Genomic DNA, 16,179 nt, shown 5'->3' on the forward strand with positions numbered 1-16,179 from the left:
TTTTGACTTGCAAACTCTGAGCTGCAACACAACTATTAAGTCTCTGAAATGAAGAGACAATCAACATTACTTATCCATTCATGGATATGGGTGTCACTGACAATGGCTGCATTTATTGTCCATCCCTAGTTGTCCTGGAGACTGTGGTGGTGAGCCACCTTCTTGAACCATTGCAGTGCATGTGCTATCAAGTAAAGAGTTCCATGTGTTTTGACTCAGGAACGATGAAGGAACGCTGTATATTTCCAAGTGAAGATGATGACTTGGAAGGTGATGTTTCAGGTGGTGGTGTTCTCGTGTGCCTGCTATCCTAGGGGCTATGCTGCATAGTACACAGGAGCAGGAGGCAACTTTTCAACCTTTTGAGTCTGTTGCATAGGAACAAGAGGAGCCCATTCAACGCATTGAGCCTTTTCCACCAATCAGATTGTGGCTGATGGTTATTTTAACTCAATTTACCTGTCTTGGTTGCAAAAGCCTTAATATCCTTGCCTAATAAAACCATTATACAATTCCAGTTTTGACATTTTCATTTGAGCCCCAGCTTCAACAACATTTTATAAAGAGAATTTCAGATTTTCACTTTTTTGTAAAGAAATTCTTCCTAATATGAACCTCCAACAGCCTAGTTCTAATTTTAAAATTATGCTTCCTTGTTCTTACCATCACCAGAGGAAATAGTTTCTTTGTACCCTATCAATTCTTTAATCAACTGAACAGCTCAGCCCTTAGAACTCCCCTTAATCTTCTATATTCAAGAGTTCTACGAGTCTAGTTTTTCAATATGCCTCATAATTTAACCTTTTTATCCCAGGATTCATTCTAGTGAATCTGCACTGCATCCCTTCCAAGGCCAGTGTATCCTTCCTAAGACGCAATGCTCTAAACTGAATGCAGAGCTCCAAATAAAATCTAACCAGCACCTTTTACAACCATAGCATAACTTCCACCCCTTCGTATTCCAGCCCTCTTAAATAAAGAATCATAGAATCCCTACAGTGTAGCAGAAGATCCATCGAGCCTACACCGACGACAGTCCTACCCAGGTCCAATCCATTTAACCCCACATATTTACCCTGCTAGTCCCCCTGACACTAAGGGGCAATGTGGCATGGCCAATTCACCTAACCTACACATCTTTGGACAGTGGGAGGAAACCGGAGTACCCAGAGGAAACCCGCACAGACATGGGGAGAACGTGCGAACATCCCATTAATCTTTTGAATTTCTTTTATGTTGAACCACTCTTAGCGATTTATGTAGTGAACTCCTAAATCTTTCTGCTGCTCCACATTTCCTAGCTTCCTGCCATTTAGAAAATACTCTGATCCATGTTTCATAAGCCCAAAGTGGATGACTTTACACTTCCCCGCTTTTAACCCACAAGTGAGCACTTAATCTATCAATGTTCCTTTGGAACCTTTTGCTCCCATCTACCCTATTTACTGTGCAGCTTAACTAAGTGTCGTCAGCAAGTTTGGATACACAGCTCTCCATGCCTTAATCTGAGTTATTTATAAATGGTGAAAAGCTGAGGCCCTAGTGCCTTGGGGACACTAATCAGATCCTGCCAATTTGAGCGCACACTCATTGTTCTGACTCTCACTCTCACTTGCTAACGAATTCTCTATCCAAGTCAAAGGTTTGCCTCCGATTCTATACACCTTGATTTTTTTTTTTGTTTTGTTGTTGGGATGTGGGTGTCGCTGGCAAAACCAGATTGCGCATCCCTATTGTGAAGAGTCTCTCATGTGAAACTTAATCAAATGCCTTTGGGAAATCCATATAAATAACATCTGTAGCTTCTCCCTTAACTACCATATTAGTAACCATCTCAGAATATTTGGCTATGTTTGTTAGATTTATCCTTTACAAATCTATTCTGGCTCTCCCTGGTCAGCTCAATTTGTCAAAGTACGCAGCTACTCTCTTTCTAATATCAGGTTAAAAGATGCAGCAAGTTGGTGCAGACAGTGCCTGAGTGACATAGCAGAACTGATGCATTGACACATGCAATGCCAGTGCAAGGATTTACATCTGTTCCTATTCTTCTTCAGTTAGTGGATTGAGGTAAAGGTCGGAAGCTCAGGATTCTGTTTTGGGGGAACTTAGGATGGTAAATCATTGAGCTCCTCCCATGGAGAGACAGTAGTGGTGCTTTGGGCGCAGGTAATAAGACCTTGTCAAGAGTTCAGAAGGTTCTTGTGTATGAAATTAGATGCTGTTCCCAGAAGAAAGCAAATGCCATTATTTCTACTGCCTTTTTTTGACAGAACCCACCGCAGATCCGCCCCTTTATCAAAGACGAATTCATGAAGACTCTGGAATATGCTGGACCACAACTGACCTCGGTGCAGAAAGGGGATTGGGTAGGGTTATACAGGTAGAGCATGACATTAAATCTAATTGCAAACTTGACCGTAAGTCAGGGAGCTGTGAAGTATTAAAACCTTTTATTTTGGAGTGGAGAATCACTTTGTTTTGAAAACCAGTGAGACCAAAGACATTTTATATGGTCTTTGTCAGAAACTCTGGGCTGAACATTTGGGCCCCACTGAGGTTGGGAACGAAGATGGCCATGACCTGAAAATACTGGCGCCAGTCCGCATGCTGATTTCTCAACATTGTTTCTGGTGTTGGCCATTCTGGTGAAGGCAGATTCAGGGCCAGGATGGCTACCAGCACTACCACGAGGTGGGCAGATAATTAGGTTCATTAAAAGCCTTGTCAAGCGCACTGAAAGAAGGTCAACTGGGATTTTCCAGTTGACCTCCACTTTCCTGACCTAACAGGGTACAAGTTAACTGCCTAGACATTGGCGGCCAGCACTCCAGGCCCTACTTGCCTGCCTGGATGTAGGTACAACAAAAGACCACCCTGTAGAGGGATTCACCCCCAGCCCCCTATCCAAAGTTGAGGTTCGGCTGTTTTTTTTTTGTTTTTAATTTAAACTTTATACAGAGTTGGGTAGAGGGAGCCTCCAGATTGAAGCGCCCTCAATCATTTACTATCACTTACAGGCTGCTGCATCTGTCAAGCTAGAAGGCCTTTAATTGGCCTTCCAATTTAGAAACTTGCCTATAACCTTTATTTGGATAGGGAACTTGTTTCTGTGCCAATTAAAGGAGACCCTGTGTGAAAATCCCTCCCCCTCCCCTTACCCGGGTGAGGGTTCCAGACCCTGAAAAGGTCCTGACCGCTGTTTCCTGTCCCCAGCGCAAAAATCCAGTCTCCTATCATATCTCCTGCTTCCAACTCCTTTCACACATTCCCTCTCAAGTTAAACCCTACAGTGCACAGGCTTGGTGTTCTGCTATACCTTGAGTTGAACTGGAAATCCCACATCCAGTTCATGAGCATGTTGGACAATTTCTACCTGCAAAACTTTGTTATTCCTGCTGCTGCTGAAACTATCATCCACATCTTTGCCTTTAGATTCAGGTCAACGATGCCTTGCATAAACTCCAACTTAGCAACAAGTAATTTATCATAATATATTGCCTCTGTCCCCTGCTATTGCCAACCTATCCTTTAGCACATTGATTTCAGAATTTGCATCTTGTGTTCACTTTCTTCCATGGATGTTCCACTTTCAACCTATCCAATTTCTCTCAATTCTCCAAACAGTGGTCCACTCTGTTGCCCACTGCTTTCCCATTGCCACCTGTCCACAATACTCTGCTAATGGGGCAGAACCTGCAGCCAACTAACCCCACACTCTGGAATTCTTCCCTAAAGTGCAGCACTCTTCACCTTCAAAATTCCTCCTTAAAGCCAATCACAATGATTGATAATACAGTGACTGCAAACAGAATGAACTTGAGGCTTACATCAATAACTTTACATCTAGATGAAGATTTGCAATCATAGAATGATACAGCACATAAGGAGGCTGATTGTGTCTGTGCCAGCTCTTTGAAGGAACATGCATACTTCTATATTTTCCCCGTGGTCCTGCAGTTTATTTCCTCTTCAAGTTTTTACCCAATTCCCTTTTGGAGAGTTATTGTAAATCTATTTCCACCATGATTTCAGGTAGTACATTCCGGATCATCACTTGCTGCATAAAAATGTTTAGCTTTGTGTTGGCTCTGGTTCTTTTACCATTTTTCTTAAGTATTTATCCCCTGGTTAATGACCCTTCTACTACTGGAACACTTTCTCTTATTTACTCTGTCAAACTTCTCAAGACTTTGGACACTTCGATTAAATCTTCCTGTATCCTCTCTCTCTCTAAGAAGAACAACCTCAGCTTCTCTAGTTTGTCTACACAGTTGAAGTCCTCTGTCCCTGATCCCATTCTAGTAAATCTCCCCTGCAACCTTTCCAAGGTTTGACATGCTTGCTGGGAGCTAACCACTGATTGATTTATAAAAGCTCAGCATAACTTCCTTGTTTTTTTTGCATGCTATCCCTCTGTTTGTAGAGGCAGTGCAACACTTCACACTTCTCTGTACTATCATTTCATTTGCACTATCTTTTGCTGATGTCTTCCTGGCATTTGTCATTACCCTCCCCGCATAGGCTATGGTAGAAATTGACCCTGCACGCCCCCCCCCCCCCCCCCCACCCCCAACGCACACACACGGGAGAGGGGGCATCCCCACTACTGGCAAAGTGCAGGCAACTTGGGAGAAGGGCTGTCAATTGATCTTTTAATTATTTAACTTGGCAGTGGCCAAGCTGATGTCATTTCCACTGCCTGGAAAATGCCCAGTAGCAACTGTGGCTTCCAGGCTTTTTACCAGCCCCTCCACCCCTATCCCCGAGCTTGCCACCTGGGAGCCAATAAAATCTTGTCTGTCTCAAAACTTCTCCATCACCAAAGTTAGGCTGATCAGTTCCAGATTTATTTTCCTCCTCTTTCTGCGTAACATTTGCAATCTTCCAATTCTCTGCCACTACTCTCATGCAGAACATTGTAGCCAGAACCTTCCATCCTTACTTCCTTCAGCAACCTAGGATTCAAGACATTAGGGCCAGATGACTTTTCTACTCTGAGCTCTCCCAATGCTTTAAAGTATGTCCTCTTTAACTCTTTTTAGTCCTGTCCAATTTCTCTACTAGATCCTCCATTATTATGGTATTGGCAGACATACTATATTAGCAATGACAGTGCAAAGTACTCAAATAATACCTTGGCCATGCCTTCCACAAGATCATCTCTTTTTGGTCTATCATTGACTCTTTCGTAAAGCAATCCAGTTAGTCCCTTTGTCTTGTTCTTTCTCCATATCTCTGTAATCCTTTCTCCTTTTTTAGTCCTTAATTTGCCCCACACTTTCTTGGACTATCCCTTATATGTTCATAAAAGACTTTTGGGTTCCTTTTTATGTTCGTCACTAATCTATTTTTATACACACTATTTGTCCCTTTTTAGTTCCTTTTCCAGTTCTCCTCTGTACTTTCTACACTCAGCCTGGTTCTCTGCTGTATTATGAGCCTGCTCAAGTGTCTATAATTTTGAGGTCCTATTGTATTAGGTTACTGGTCTGAGCAGAATTTGTTTTCTTGAATTGACAGACGTTTTTTTAAATCTCCTAACTTTGATGGCTGGTTTCGTATGAGATACCAGGAGATGTGTAAGAAGCTGGAGATTCTTCACCTTGAGGTGTTGTGTGAGGCAGTAAGTACGGGCCATCGGCAAAGCTTTAGATACTTCAAAATAGGTTTGGGTGAGGATGACCATTCAGATCAACCCTACCATATGTTTACTACTACAATAACTTGCATTTATAATACCAATGTTCCACTGCACTTTATAGAAGGGGTGGGAAAAGTCTGACTATGGAGGGACTGATTCAGAGGGGTGACTGAAAGAAAGATTTAAAGGACAAATTTTGAGAACGCTTTTTTAAAAATGACGAAGCATATGGCTGCTAAAGGCATTTCCAGAAAACAGGGCCAAGGGTATTAAAGGTGTTGATGCCAATGATGGATAAATCGAGGTGCCAGATTTGGAGGACCAAAGGGTGCATGTTGGGGGATATCATGCTGGAGAACTTGATGTAGGATTGAGCTAGGCTGTAGGGAAATTTTAAAATGAAGCCAAGGGTTTAATATTATAAATGTAATATGTTGGGTGGTTGGATGCCAGTGTTAGTTGGTGGAGAAAGGCGTGATTGAGTGACTATAATCTCGTGAAGATCTGGTGTTGGGTGGTGAAGGATGTATTTAAGCTTTTGCAGTTAAGGTCACTCTTGTGGAAAAGTACCAACTCTCAGTCCTTTGGAGGTATCTATCAAAGTCTCGAGAATAAGGTTTGCTATGAGCAAGAAGTTCAGGGTAGTGGACAGCAAACCCTGTTAGTGCTGACCTTCATCCGAAGTCTGCATGGGATCTTGTCCGTCATTTGATGTTGGTGCATAATATCACACCCAATTTTAAAATTTATAATGGTGTGAATTTTTAACCATTTAATGAATAAATGAATCATTTTAGCTCTCATATTTGAACCTAGCAGCACAAGTTTCTACCACTGCTTTCTAATCAGATTGAGCTCTGGGTTATTTTCATAACAATATCCCCATTTACATGGACAAGTTCTTAGTTTGGCTCTCAACTCCCTACCAAGAAATACCTGAGAGAGAGGCCAGTGTATCCCATCAGATGTCTCTGCCTTGCTGAATAATGAATAAATCATTATTCAGAGATCAGAATTCAGCTCTGCTCACTGAGACACTCTGGAGTGGGGCTAATTTTGAGAATGTTGGTTGCAGTGAAACCACTGGCCAGGACTCACTTCCAATCTAATACTCAGGGATTTTCACAGTAACTTCATTGCAGTGTTAATGTAAGCCTACTTGTGACACTACTAAATAAACTTTAAACTATTTACGGTAGAAACTTTATAGATAGCATTTATCATATGTTTTTTTTTCCTGACTTTAGGAGCAAGCATGTTCATTTTGTCTCTTCCTTTGAAGATTTCAATTGGTTTGATGATCTGTGGACAGTTAGTGAAAAGACTTATCACTTAAAACAACTAGATGACCTGTTGTTTGCTTGGTTTTCATAACAGACGGTCACTAAAAAATAATTGTCTGTCATTTTAACTGAACATTCAGTGTGAACAATGAGAACCAGAAGGCATCTTCATTCAGCTGAATTAATTTAGTGTGAAGCTTTTATTAAAATTTTTATTTAACTATCAAGAAACTTAAAAAAAATTATTAGTGGCTCTCTCAAGGAATAGAGGTGGAGGATATGCTATTTGTAAGAATGCAGGTCATGCCACAAAATGCACTATCATTATTATTAGAGGCACTGACTTCTGGTAAGGAATAAGTCAAATTCAGAAAGCGTACAAGCTGGAGAAGATTTCTAATATTCTAGCCAATCATTTGTGACTGGGCACATAACGTCACAACCGTGTGTTGATCCAGGTGTGGGAGAGAGGTGGGGACGGACAGGGAAGAAATAGGAGCAGGGGTGGAGGACACGAGTAGCGTCCAGAGCAGCAGCTGGTAAGGGTGACAGAATGGGGTCAGGGCAGGGGTAGGCAACCCTATTTAAGTGTCTGGCATCACTGAAATGGAACCCCAGTAATGAATTTATGTTCATAAGCTATAGGAGCAGAATTAGGCCATTCGGTCCATCGAGTCTGCTCCGCCATTCGATGATGAGTAAAATTTTGTAGAGTTCTTCTAATCTACCACCTTACCACCACAGTAATATGCAAATAGCCTGTGCTAACTCTTAGTAGAGCTGGTCAGTGAGTACTTATCCAATTCTCTTTTTAAAGCTACTATTGAATCTACCTCCACCTTTTTAATGCAACATGTTCCAGATTATAACAGATGACTCACTAAGAAAACAAATTCTCTTGATCTCCTCGCTGGCTCATTTGTTAATTATCTTAAATCCATATCCACTGGTCATTGACCTTCTGCCAGTGAGAAGTTTCCTCCCAGTAAAAACACTTCACTTCTATTAAATCTCCTCTTCCCTTTCTCTGCTCTTAAAGTGAACAATTCCAGCTTCTCTCATGTTTTCACATAACTGAAGGGCCCTGTCCGTGGGACCGTTCTAATGAATCTCCTCTGTGCCCTCAAGGCCTTGGTATCCTTTCTAAAATCCAGAGATGAACACAGTACTCCAGCTGAGTCTTAACCAGTGAGTCTAAAGATTCAGCATAACTTCCTTGCTTTTGTATTCATGCCCCAATCATAAAGCCAAAAATCCAGCATGTTTTTTAAACAGTTGTCTTCTCAGCTTATCCTGCCACTGTCTAAGATATGTGTATGTACACCCAGGACTCCCTATCCCTGCACCCACTTTAAAATTTAACCATTTTGTTTCTATTGCTTTTCCTTATTCCTCCTCCCAGGGTGCATGTTTTCACATTTCTCTGCCCATGTTATCAGTCTGCTAAAGTTTGTTACTGTCCTCCTCATTGTTTACTACATTTCTGAGTTTCATGTGTGCAGACTTTGAAATGATGCCCTCTGTACCCATGTCCATGATGTACACCAGTGAATGTAAACAAGTCATTAAAACACCATTCTATAAGCAACAGATCATCAAACACGTCAAACAGGATCTATAGAGCATGATATAAAGAACAATCATTTATCTAAATAAACACCCACACCTCTTGCAAACCCTTGATCCTGCAACAGGAATTTCCTGAGTGTTCAGGTGTACTTAGTACATTTAGTTAGTAACTTGAACAGTAAAGATTGATTTGTTCTTTATATTTTCCTCTTCACTAGGATCTGCTGATGTGGGTTCGAGAGAAGTCTGAAGTAGAAGTTGTGGACCTGGTTTTGAAACTCCGTGAGAAATTGGTAATGTTTTCTTTTGCTCTTGTATGTCTGTGTATTAATTAGACTGTTTGTGGGTTGTCATCATAGTGTAAGGAAATCATTTTAAAAAGTCCTTTTGCTTATCCTTTATAAACATCGGGATGGATCAATTTATTAAATGTAGAATGCAATCAGAGGACTGTCAAAGATCTTCCTATTCTAACCTCCCAGATCTATCACTTACTTTAATCATGACATTGGTCTCCTACTGTTGTTTTCCAATAGAAATCTTTCCTTGTTATTTCTGAATAGTTTCAGTTTTATTGCTGCACATTTCTATAGTCTTTTTCATGTGTTGATCAAATGCGTCTTGTCCTGGATCCACTCCATTCTATGGAACACAGCAGACAGATGAGATGAGACAGCATTTGCTATTCCTGCCTATAAGATTTTAAAAATTCATTATAATGCCTAAATTCTATCTGTCATCACACATGTTGAAAGTCAAACCATTTAGTTTAATTTTTTTTTTAAAGAGTGCTTTCATCTCACCCTTTTTTAATTTAATGGGTATGTTTTCCTGTCTAGATAAAAGCAAGAGTCCATCAGCTCCCGGTTAGGGAAGACTTGCTGGAGAAGTTGGAGTTGTACCTGGAAACAGTAATCAACTCATTGCCTGATGATCTACAGGTTGTGTTGCACCGACATTGATTGGGACAGTAAAGTGACCTGCAGGCAGTTCAGCCAGCCACAGGGAAGCAGCACAGAGAAGTCGCTCTGGACACCATCTGTTTTCTCTTGTCAGATTCTGAAGCTTTCATTTTCCAAAAACAGAATTGGATGCAGTGGTAGCATCACATCAGAGTGAAAGGTTTTATTCATCAGCCGAATGTATTGTGAATGATGAACTAAAATATCTGTAATGTAGCCGAGTTTACACATCGATAGGACTGCACCATACTCATTGCTGTTAGTTTTGGAAAAGATATCACAGGATTAAATTAAACAGTTTTAAACCCGTGGTGGTGTTTCTTTTTCCATTTGTTTATGGGATGTGTTTTTTGCTGGCAAGGTTAATAGTTGTTGCCCATTCCCAATTAGCCTTGGGAAGGTGGTAAGTTGCCATCTTCAACCACTGCAGTGCATGTGGTGTACGCACTCCAGTACTATTACAGCATGGTGTGCTGCATGGAGGGAAACTTGCAGCTGCTGGTGTTTCCTCCATGTCTGCTGCCCTTCTTCGTTGCAGAGGTTGCAGTTTTGGAAGGTGCAGTTGAAAAGGGCTTGTGTGTTTTTTATTCATTCCTGGGACATGGGCGTCACTGGCTCGCCAGCATCTATTGTGTTTGAGAAGGTGGTGGTGAGCTGCCGCCTTGAAATGCTGCAGTCCACGTGCTGTGGGTTGACCCACACAGCCGTTAGGGAGGGAATTCAGGGATTTAATGAATTCCAGAACCCACTGATGTGGTAACAATTATTTAGAGAAGATAAATCAGTGGCAACAGACCAGTCAGCATAACTGGCAAAGTTTAAACATTAACCCAGGACAATATTAATGGGCAATTAAAAAAATATGGGTCAAAAAAATGAAAGCCAGCACAGATTTCTTAAAAGCCAGTCGTGTGTAACTAACTCAGTAGAGCTCATTTTAAAGTAACAAGATTGATTAGGTAGCGCAGTCGATATGGATATGGGTTTTCGAAATAGCACTTGATAAAGTACTGCACAATAGAATGTTAGCAAAATTGTCTGAGTTAAAAAACAGAGCATAGTGGAGTGAAATGTACAGTGTATATTAATGTATGTAGGTTATCACTTCAGTTTGCAGATTAAACTAATCTGGGGAAATGGAGTAAAATAAAAATGAGGATAGTAACAGTCTTCAGGATATAGACTGAGGAAATGGACTGATGCAATTTAATGTTGTGAAGTGATGTAATTTGGAAGAAGGAATGAGGAGATGCAATACAAACAATGGTATAATTTTAAAAGGGTGCAGGAACAGTGACATATGGCCACCTTCAAAGATTTATGTACATATGAATTGTGACGATGGTTTTAAAAAGCACATGGAACCACTGGCTTTTAAGTTCAAAGAAAATTATGCCAAATCTTTAAAACCAGTAGAGTATTATGTCCAAATTTGGGCACTCTAGGAAGGAAGACTTTGGAGAGAGTGGCCGAGGAAATTTACCAGAATGGCAACAGGCCTGAAGGATAGTTGAGAGACCAGGGCAGAAAGGGTTGCATGGAAATTTGAGGTATTGAAATCTATGAAGGCTTTTGATAAGTAAACAAGGGGAAGCGGTTTCCATTGGCATAAAGGCCAGTAACCAGAAGACACAGATGTAAGGTGATTGGCAGAGGAACTGGAATGGAAGGGGTGGTGTGGGAGCTGATTTTTTTAAAATTAATGATATTTTTATAATGGAAGCAGATTCAGTAAGAGGGCATATGCAGAGTGCATACCTATACCACACTATTAACTCAATGTTATTGCAATGAAGCAGCTGACACATTGCAGCACAGCAGGTGAAACAATCAACACGGGGGTGGCACAGTGGCAAAGTGGCACTGCTGCCTCGCAGCACCATGGACCTGGGTTCGATTCCTGGTTTGGGTCGCTGTCAGTGTGGAGTTTGCACGTTCGCCCCATGTCTGTGTGGGTTTCCCCCAGGTGCTCCGGTTTCCTCCCACAGTCCAAAAGTTTGTGGGTTAGATGGATTGGCCATTCTAAATTGACCCTTAGTGGCAGGAGGACTAGCTAGGGTAAATAAATGGGGTTATGGGGATAGGGCCTGGGTATGATTGTTGTCGGTGGAGACTCGATGGGCTGAATGGCCTCCTTCTGCGTTGTAGGGTTCTATGAACAACATTCTAAAACCATCAACATTCTTTTAAAGTCAATTTATCCCATCTCTCAATGTTATTGAATACTTGTAAAAAAAATCCATCTCAGTGCTTGGGTTGTTGAAATAATCCATTAGTTTGAGATATATTGTTTTCAAAAAGAGTAAGAAAAATATTGTTTTTTGTGCACTATACAGGCAAAGCATACCGTTCATAGAGAAAGAAACAAGCGATTGCAGAATATAGTGTTACAATCATAGCTAGGGTGTAGAGAAAGATCAACTTAGTGCGAGGTAGGTCCATTCAAAAGTCTGATGGCAGCAGGGAAGAAGCTGTTCTTGAGTCACATGATCAACTGCCATTGTCCACATCACTGCGTTGGACTAGGGATGATTAATGAATTATGGGGAATGATTGACAGCCCATCAATTTATCAACTATGATTAGCTCACTGGAAGTCCTATTGTCTATCCCATCCTTGTGTCTCTGACACATCTGACAGGCATTGTTTTTAAATCTCTGCCATTGAACTAGTAAGGATGGTCACCTTGCATCTGAGAAACCAATTTGCATTTGACAAGTTTCCAGAGGCATTTTCAGATACAAGTTAGTCCTTTGTGTAGAAATTGCAAAAGTCACTTGATCCTTGGCAGCTATCTTAACAGTTTTGTTTGTGTCCCTTTTTTAAAAAAAATGACAGTTCCAGAAATTAAACATGGACTGCACTCAGTGTAAAGTTATGAATGATAGGGCCCATAGCATTGGCTGTGTCCAGTTAGCCATTTCTTGATATGACATGGAGTAAATTGGCTGAAGACTGGCATCCTTAACATTGGGGACTGCAGGATCAGCCCAAGATGGATTTTTCACTCACTACTTCTGGCTGTTACAAATGCTTTAGCCATGTCTTTTACACAGCTGTTCTGGACATCCCCATCATTGAGGATGGGGATATTTGTAGCACTGGCGCCTCCTGTTAGTTGTCTAACTGTCCACCATTTGTGACTGAATGTGGCTGGACTGCAGAGCTTGAGTCTGATCTGTTGGTTGTGGAATTGCTTAGATTACATGTTTCCACTGCCAAAAGAGAAAATGCTGAAAAATCTCAGCAGGCCTGGCAGCATCAAAGCTTTGACAAAGGGTCGTCTGGACTCAAAACGTCAGCCCTTTTCTCTTCTTACAGACGCTGCCAGACCTGCTGAGATTTTTCAGCATTTTCTCTTTTGGTTTCAGATTCCAGCATCTGCAATAATTTGCTTTTATCCACATGTTTCGCATGCAAGTAGTCCTGTGTTTATAGCTTCACCAGGTTGACACCTTATTTTCTGATATGCCTGGTGCTGCTCCCTTTGCACTCTCCATTGAAGAAGGGTTGATCCCTTGACTTGATGGTAACGTTAGAGTGGAAGGCGGGGGGTGGGGTGGATGTGCTGCTGGGCTTTGAGATTACAGATTGTGGTTGAGTGCAATTCTACTGCAGCTGATGGCCCAATTTGATTTATTGTCACATGGTTTGGGATACAGGGAAAAGTATTGTTTTTTGCGTGCTATACAGTCAAAACATACCATTCATAGAGTACATAGGGGAGAAGGAAAGGAAAGGGTGCAGGATATAGTGTTGCAGTTACAGGTGAAGAGAAAGATCAGCTTAATATATTATAGGACCATTCAGAAGTCTGATGACAGCAGGGAAGAGGCTGTTCTTGAGTCTGTTGGTACATGATTTTGGACTCTTGCATCTTTCTCCTGACGGAAGAAGGTGGAAGAGAATATGTCCAGGGTGCGGGCAGTCCTTGTTTATGCTGACTGCTTTCCTGAGGCAGCAGGAAATGTAGATGGAGTCAATGGATGGGAGGCTGGTTTGCGTGATGGACTGGGCTACGTTCGTAACCCTTTGTAGTTTCTTGCAGTCTTGGTCAGAGTAGGAGCCATAACAAGTTGTGATACATCTGGGTGCTTTCTATGGTGCATCTGTAAAAGTTGGTGAGAGTTCTAGTGGACATGCCGAATTTCCTTAGCCTTCTGAGAAAGTAGAGGCGTTGGTGAGCTTTCTTAACTATAGCTTCATGGTGGAGGCATCAGGACAGATTGTTGGTGATCTGAACACCCAGAAACTTGAAGCTCTTGACTTCATCACATTGATGAATGGGCATGGGATACAAGGGGATGTTGCTTTGTGGATTCAGAACTGGCTTGCCCACAGAAGACAAAGAGTGGTTGTAGATGGGTCTTTTTCAGAGTGGAGGTCAGTCACCAGTGGGGTGCCCCAGGGATCTGTTCTGGGACCCTTGCTCTTTGTGATTTTTATAAATGACCTGGATGAGGAAGTGGAACAACAAGAACAAAGAACAATACAGCACAGGAACAGGCCCTTCGGCCCTCCAAGCCCGCGCCGCTCCCCGGTCCAGGATTGAATCCTGAATCCAGGATCCCTGACCAATTTTCCAGCCTATCTACATCCTAATATCCTATCCACAGAGCTGTCCCTCACAGCTACGATGCTTTGTTCATCACAACCTATTAACTCACCCCCACCCCCCCATTCCAGACCATGTGATCTCCAGGGAGAGGCGAAAACCCAGAGTGAAAACCCCAGGGCCAATATGGGGAAAAAAAATCTGGGAAATTCCTCTCCGACCCCCTGAGGCGATCGAAACGAGTCCAGGAGATCACACTGGCCCTGATCAGAAAATGCTTCCCAACCCTATTCATTTCCACTTCTGCTTTACGAACACCATCTGAATTCCCTGCCCCCGAGACAGGTTCCCAACTATCCGCAGTCTCGCTCTGTACTGGCACCAGCAAGATGATCATAGAATGAAGCCTGCTACGCTCCTTGCATTGAAGTATAAGCACTCCAGACCTCCAGGCTCAGTGAGGTCGTCCTCCCCCAGAGTGCTCTTCTTCTTTGCCAGCCTTGTCCCAGCCCCAAGCTCGTCCCCAGCCTCCACACTTGTAGACCTAATATTTTGATCCCCACCCCCCTGCCATACTAGTTTAAACCCCCCCGAACTGCACTAGCAAAGCTCCCAGCCAGGATATTTGTGCCCTTCCAACTTAGTTGTGACCCCTCCCTCTTGTACAGGTGCCATCCTCTCCTGAAAACTTCCCATTGATCTATGAAAATGAAGCCCTCCCTCCTGGACCAGTCCTTTAGCCAGGCATTCATTTGTACCAACTCCCTATTCTTAGCCTCACTGGCACGAGGCATTGGGAGCAGCCCAGAGATGGCCACCCTAGTGACCCTACTTTTTAACCTATTTCCCAACTCCCTGAATTGCTCTCTTAGGATCCCCCTACTCTTCCTGTCTACGTCATTTCCACCAATGTGTATAATGACATCCGTTTCTTTATCTTCCCCTTTTAATATGCCTCCTATCCGCTCGGAGACATCCGTGACCCCAGCACCAGGTAGGCAGACTACCATCCTGGAGTCCCGTTCGCCCCCACAGGAAGGATGGGTTGGCAAGTTTGCTGATGATGCAAAGGTTGGTGGTGTTGTGGATAGTGTAGAGGGATGTCAGCAGTTGCAATGAGACATAGATAAGATGCAAGACCGGGCGGAGAAGTGGCAGATGGACTTCAACCCAGATAAGTGTGTGGTGCTTCATTTTGACAGGTCGAATAGGATGGAAGAATATAATGTTAAGGGTAAGACGCTTGGCAGAGTGGAAGAACAGAGGGATCTTGGGATCCGGGTTCATAGGACGCTCAAAGCGGTGTCGCAGGTAGAGGCTGTGGTCAAGAAGGCGTATGGAATACTGGCCGCCTTCAATAGAGGAATCGAGTTTAGAAATCAGGAGATAATGCTGCAGCTGTATAGGACCCTGGTGAGACCCCACCTGGAGTACTGTGCCCATTTCTGGTCTCCTCATTATAGAAAGGATGTGGAAGCCATAGAACGGGTGCAGAGGAGATTTACAAGGATATTGCCGGGATTAAGTGGTATGCCTTACGAGGATAGGTTGAGAGAGCGAGGTCTATTCTCCTTGGAGAGGCGAAGGATGAGAGGTGACCTGATAGAGGTGTATAAGATGTTGAGAGGTATTGATAGAGTGGATTCTCAGAGGCTTTTACCCAGGGCTGAAATGGTTGTCACAAGAGGTCACAGGTTTAGGGTGCTGGGGAGTAGGTATAGAGGAGATGTTAGGGGTAAGTTTTTCACTCAGAGGCTGGTGGGTGCGTGGAATCGGCTGCTGGTAGTGGTGGTGGAAGCGATTGAGTCTTTTAAGAGACTTTTAGATAGGTTCACGGAGGTTAGTAAGATAGAGGGTTATAGATGAGCCTAGAAGGTAAGGAAATTGTTCGGCGCAACTTGTGGGCCGAAGGGCCTGTTTGTGCTGTAGCTTTTCTATGTTCTATGAAAAATGGATGACTAAGGTAATCAAAACTTCCAAAAGGAAGTATTTGTTGGGCTATGGAGAAGGAGCAGGATTAATAAATTAGCTCAAAAGCCAACACAGACACAATGGGCTGAATGACTGTCTTTTGGGGTGTTTTATCCTGTGAAATAGATGTCGAACCACACGATACATTCTGAACTTTGAGTACAGCTGTTTACATAGCCTATATTCCTTGATTC

General features: G+C 42.6%; 1 protein-coding gene across 6 annotated transcripts in view; it reads left to right on the plus strand.

Annotated features, from left to right (window-relative positions):
- Nucleotides 1-9,769, plus strand: part of dennd6b (DENN/MADD domain containing 6B) — a 73,969-nt gene extending 64,200 nt beyond the window's left edge. For 4 of the 6 annotated variants that reach the window (XM_078235687.1, XM_078235688.1, XM_078235690.1 and 1 more), the window contains 4 exons: nucleotides 2,274-2,383; nucleotides 5,524-5,626; nucleotides 8,715-8,789; nucleotides 9,336-9,769. In XM_078235687.1, the coding sequence (XP_078091813.1) occupies nucleotides 2,274-2,383; nucleotides 5,524-5,626; nucleotides 8,715-8,789; nucleotides 9,336-9,458 (411 nt within the window). In that variant the 3' untranslated portion in view covers nucleotides 9,459-9,769. Of the gene's footprint in view, nucleotides 1-2,057; nucleotides 2,103-2,273; nucleotides 2,384-5,523; nucleotides 5,627-8,714; nucleotides 8,790-9,335 lie in introns of those variants that run through there. The other 2 variants (XR_013500193.1, XM_078235691.1) reach the window with 2 other exon arrangements.
- The last annotated feature ends 6,410 nt before the right edge of the window (nucleotides 9,770-16,179 follow it).

The sequence above is a fragment of the Mustelus asterias genome, chromosome 19 (assembly GCF_964213995.1).
Source record: "Mustelus asterias chromosome 19, sMusAst1.hap1.1, whole genome shotgun sequence".
Classification (NCBI taxonomy): domain Eukaryota; kingdom Metazoa; phylum Chordata; class Chondrichthyes; order Carcharhiniformes; family Triakidae; genus Mustelus; species Mustelus asterias.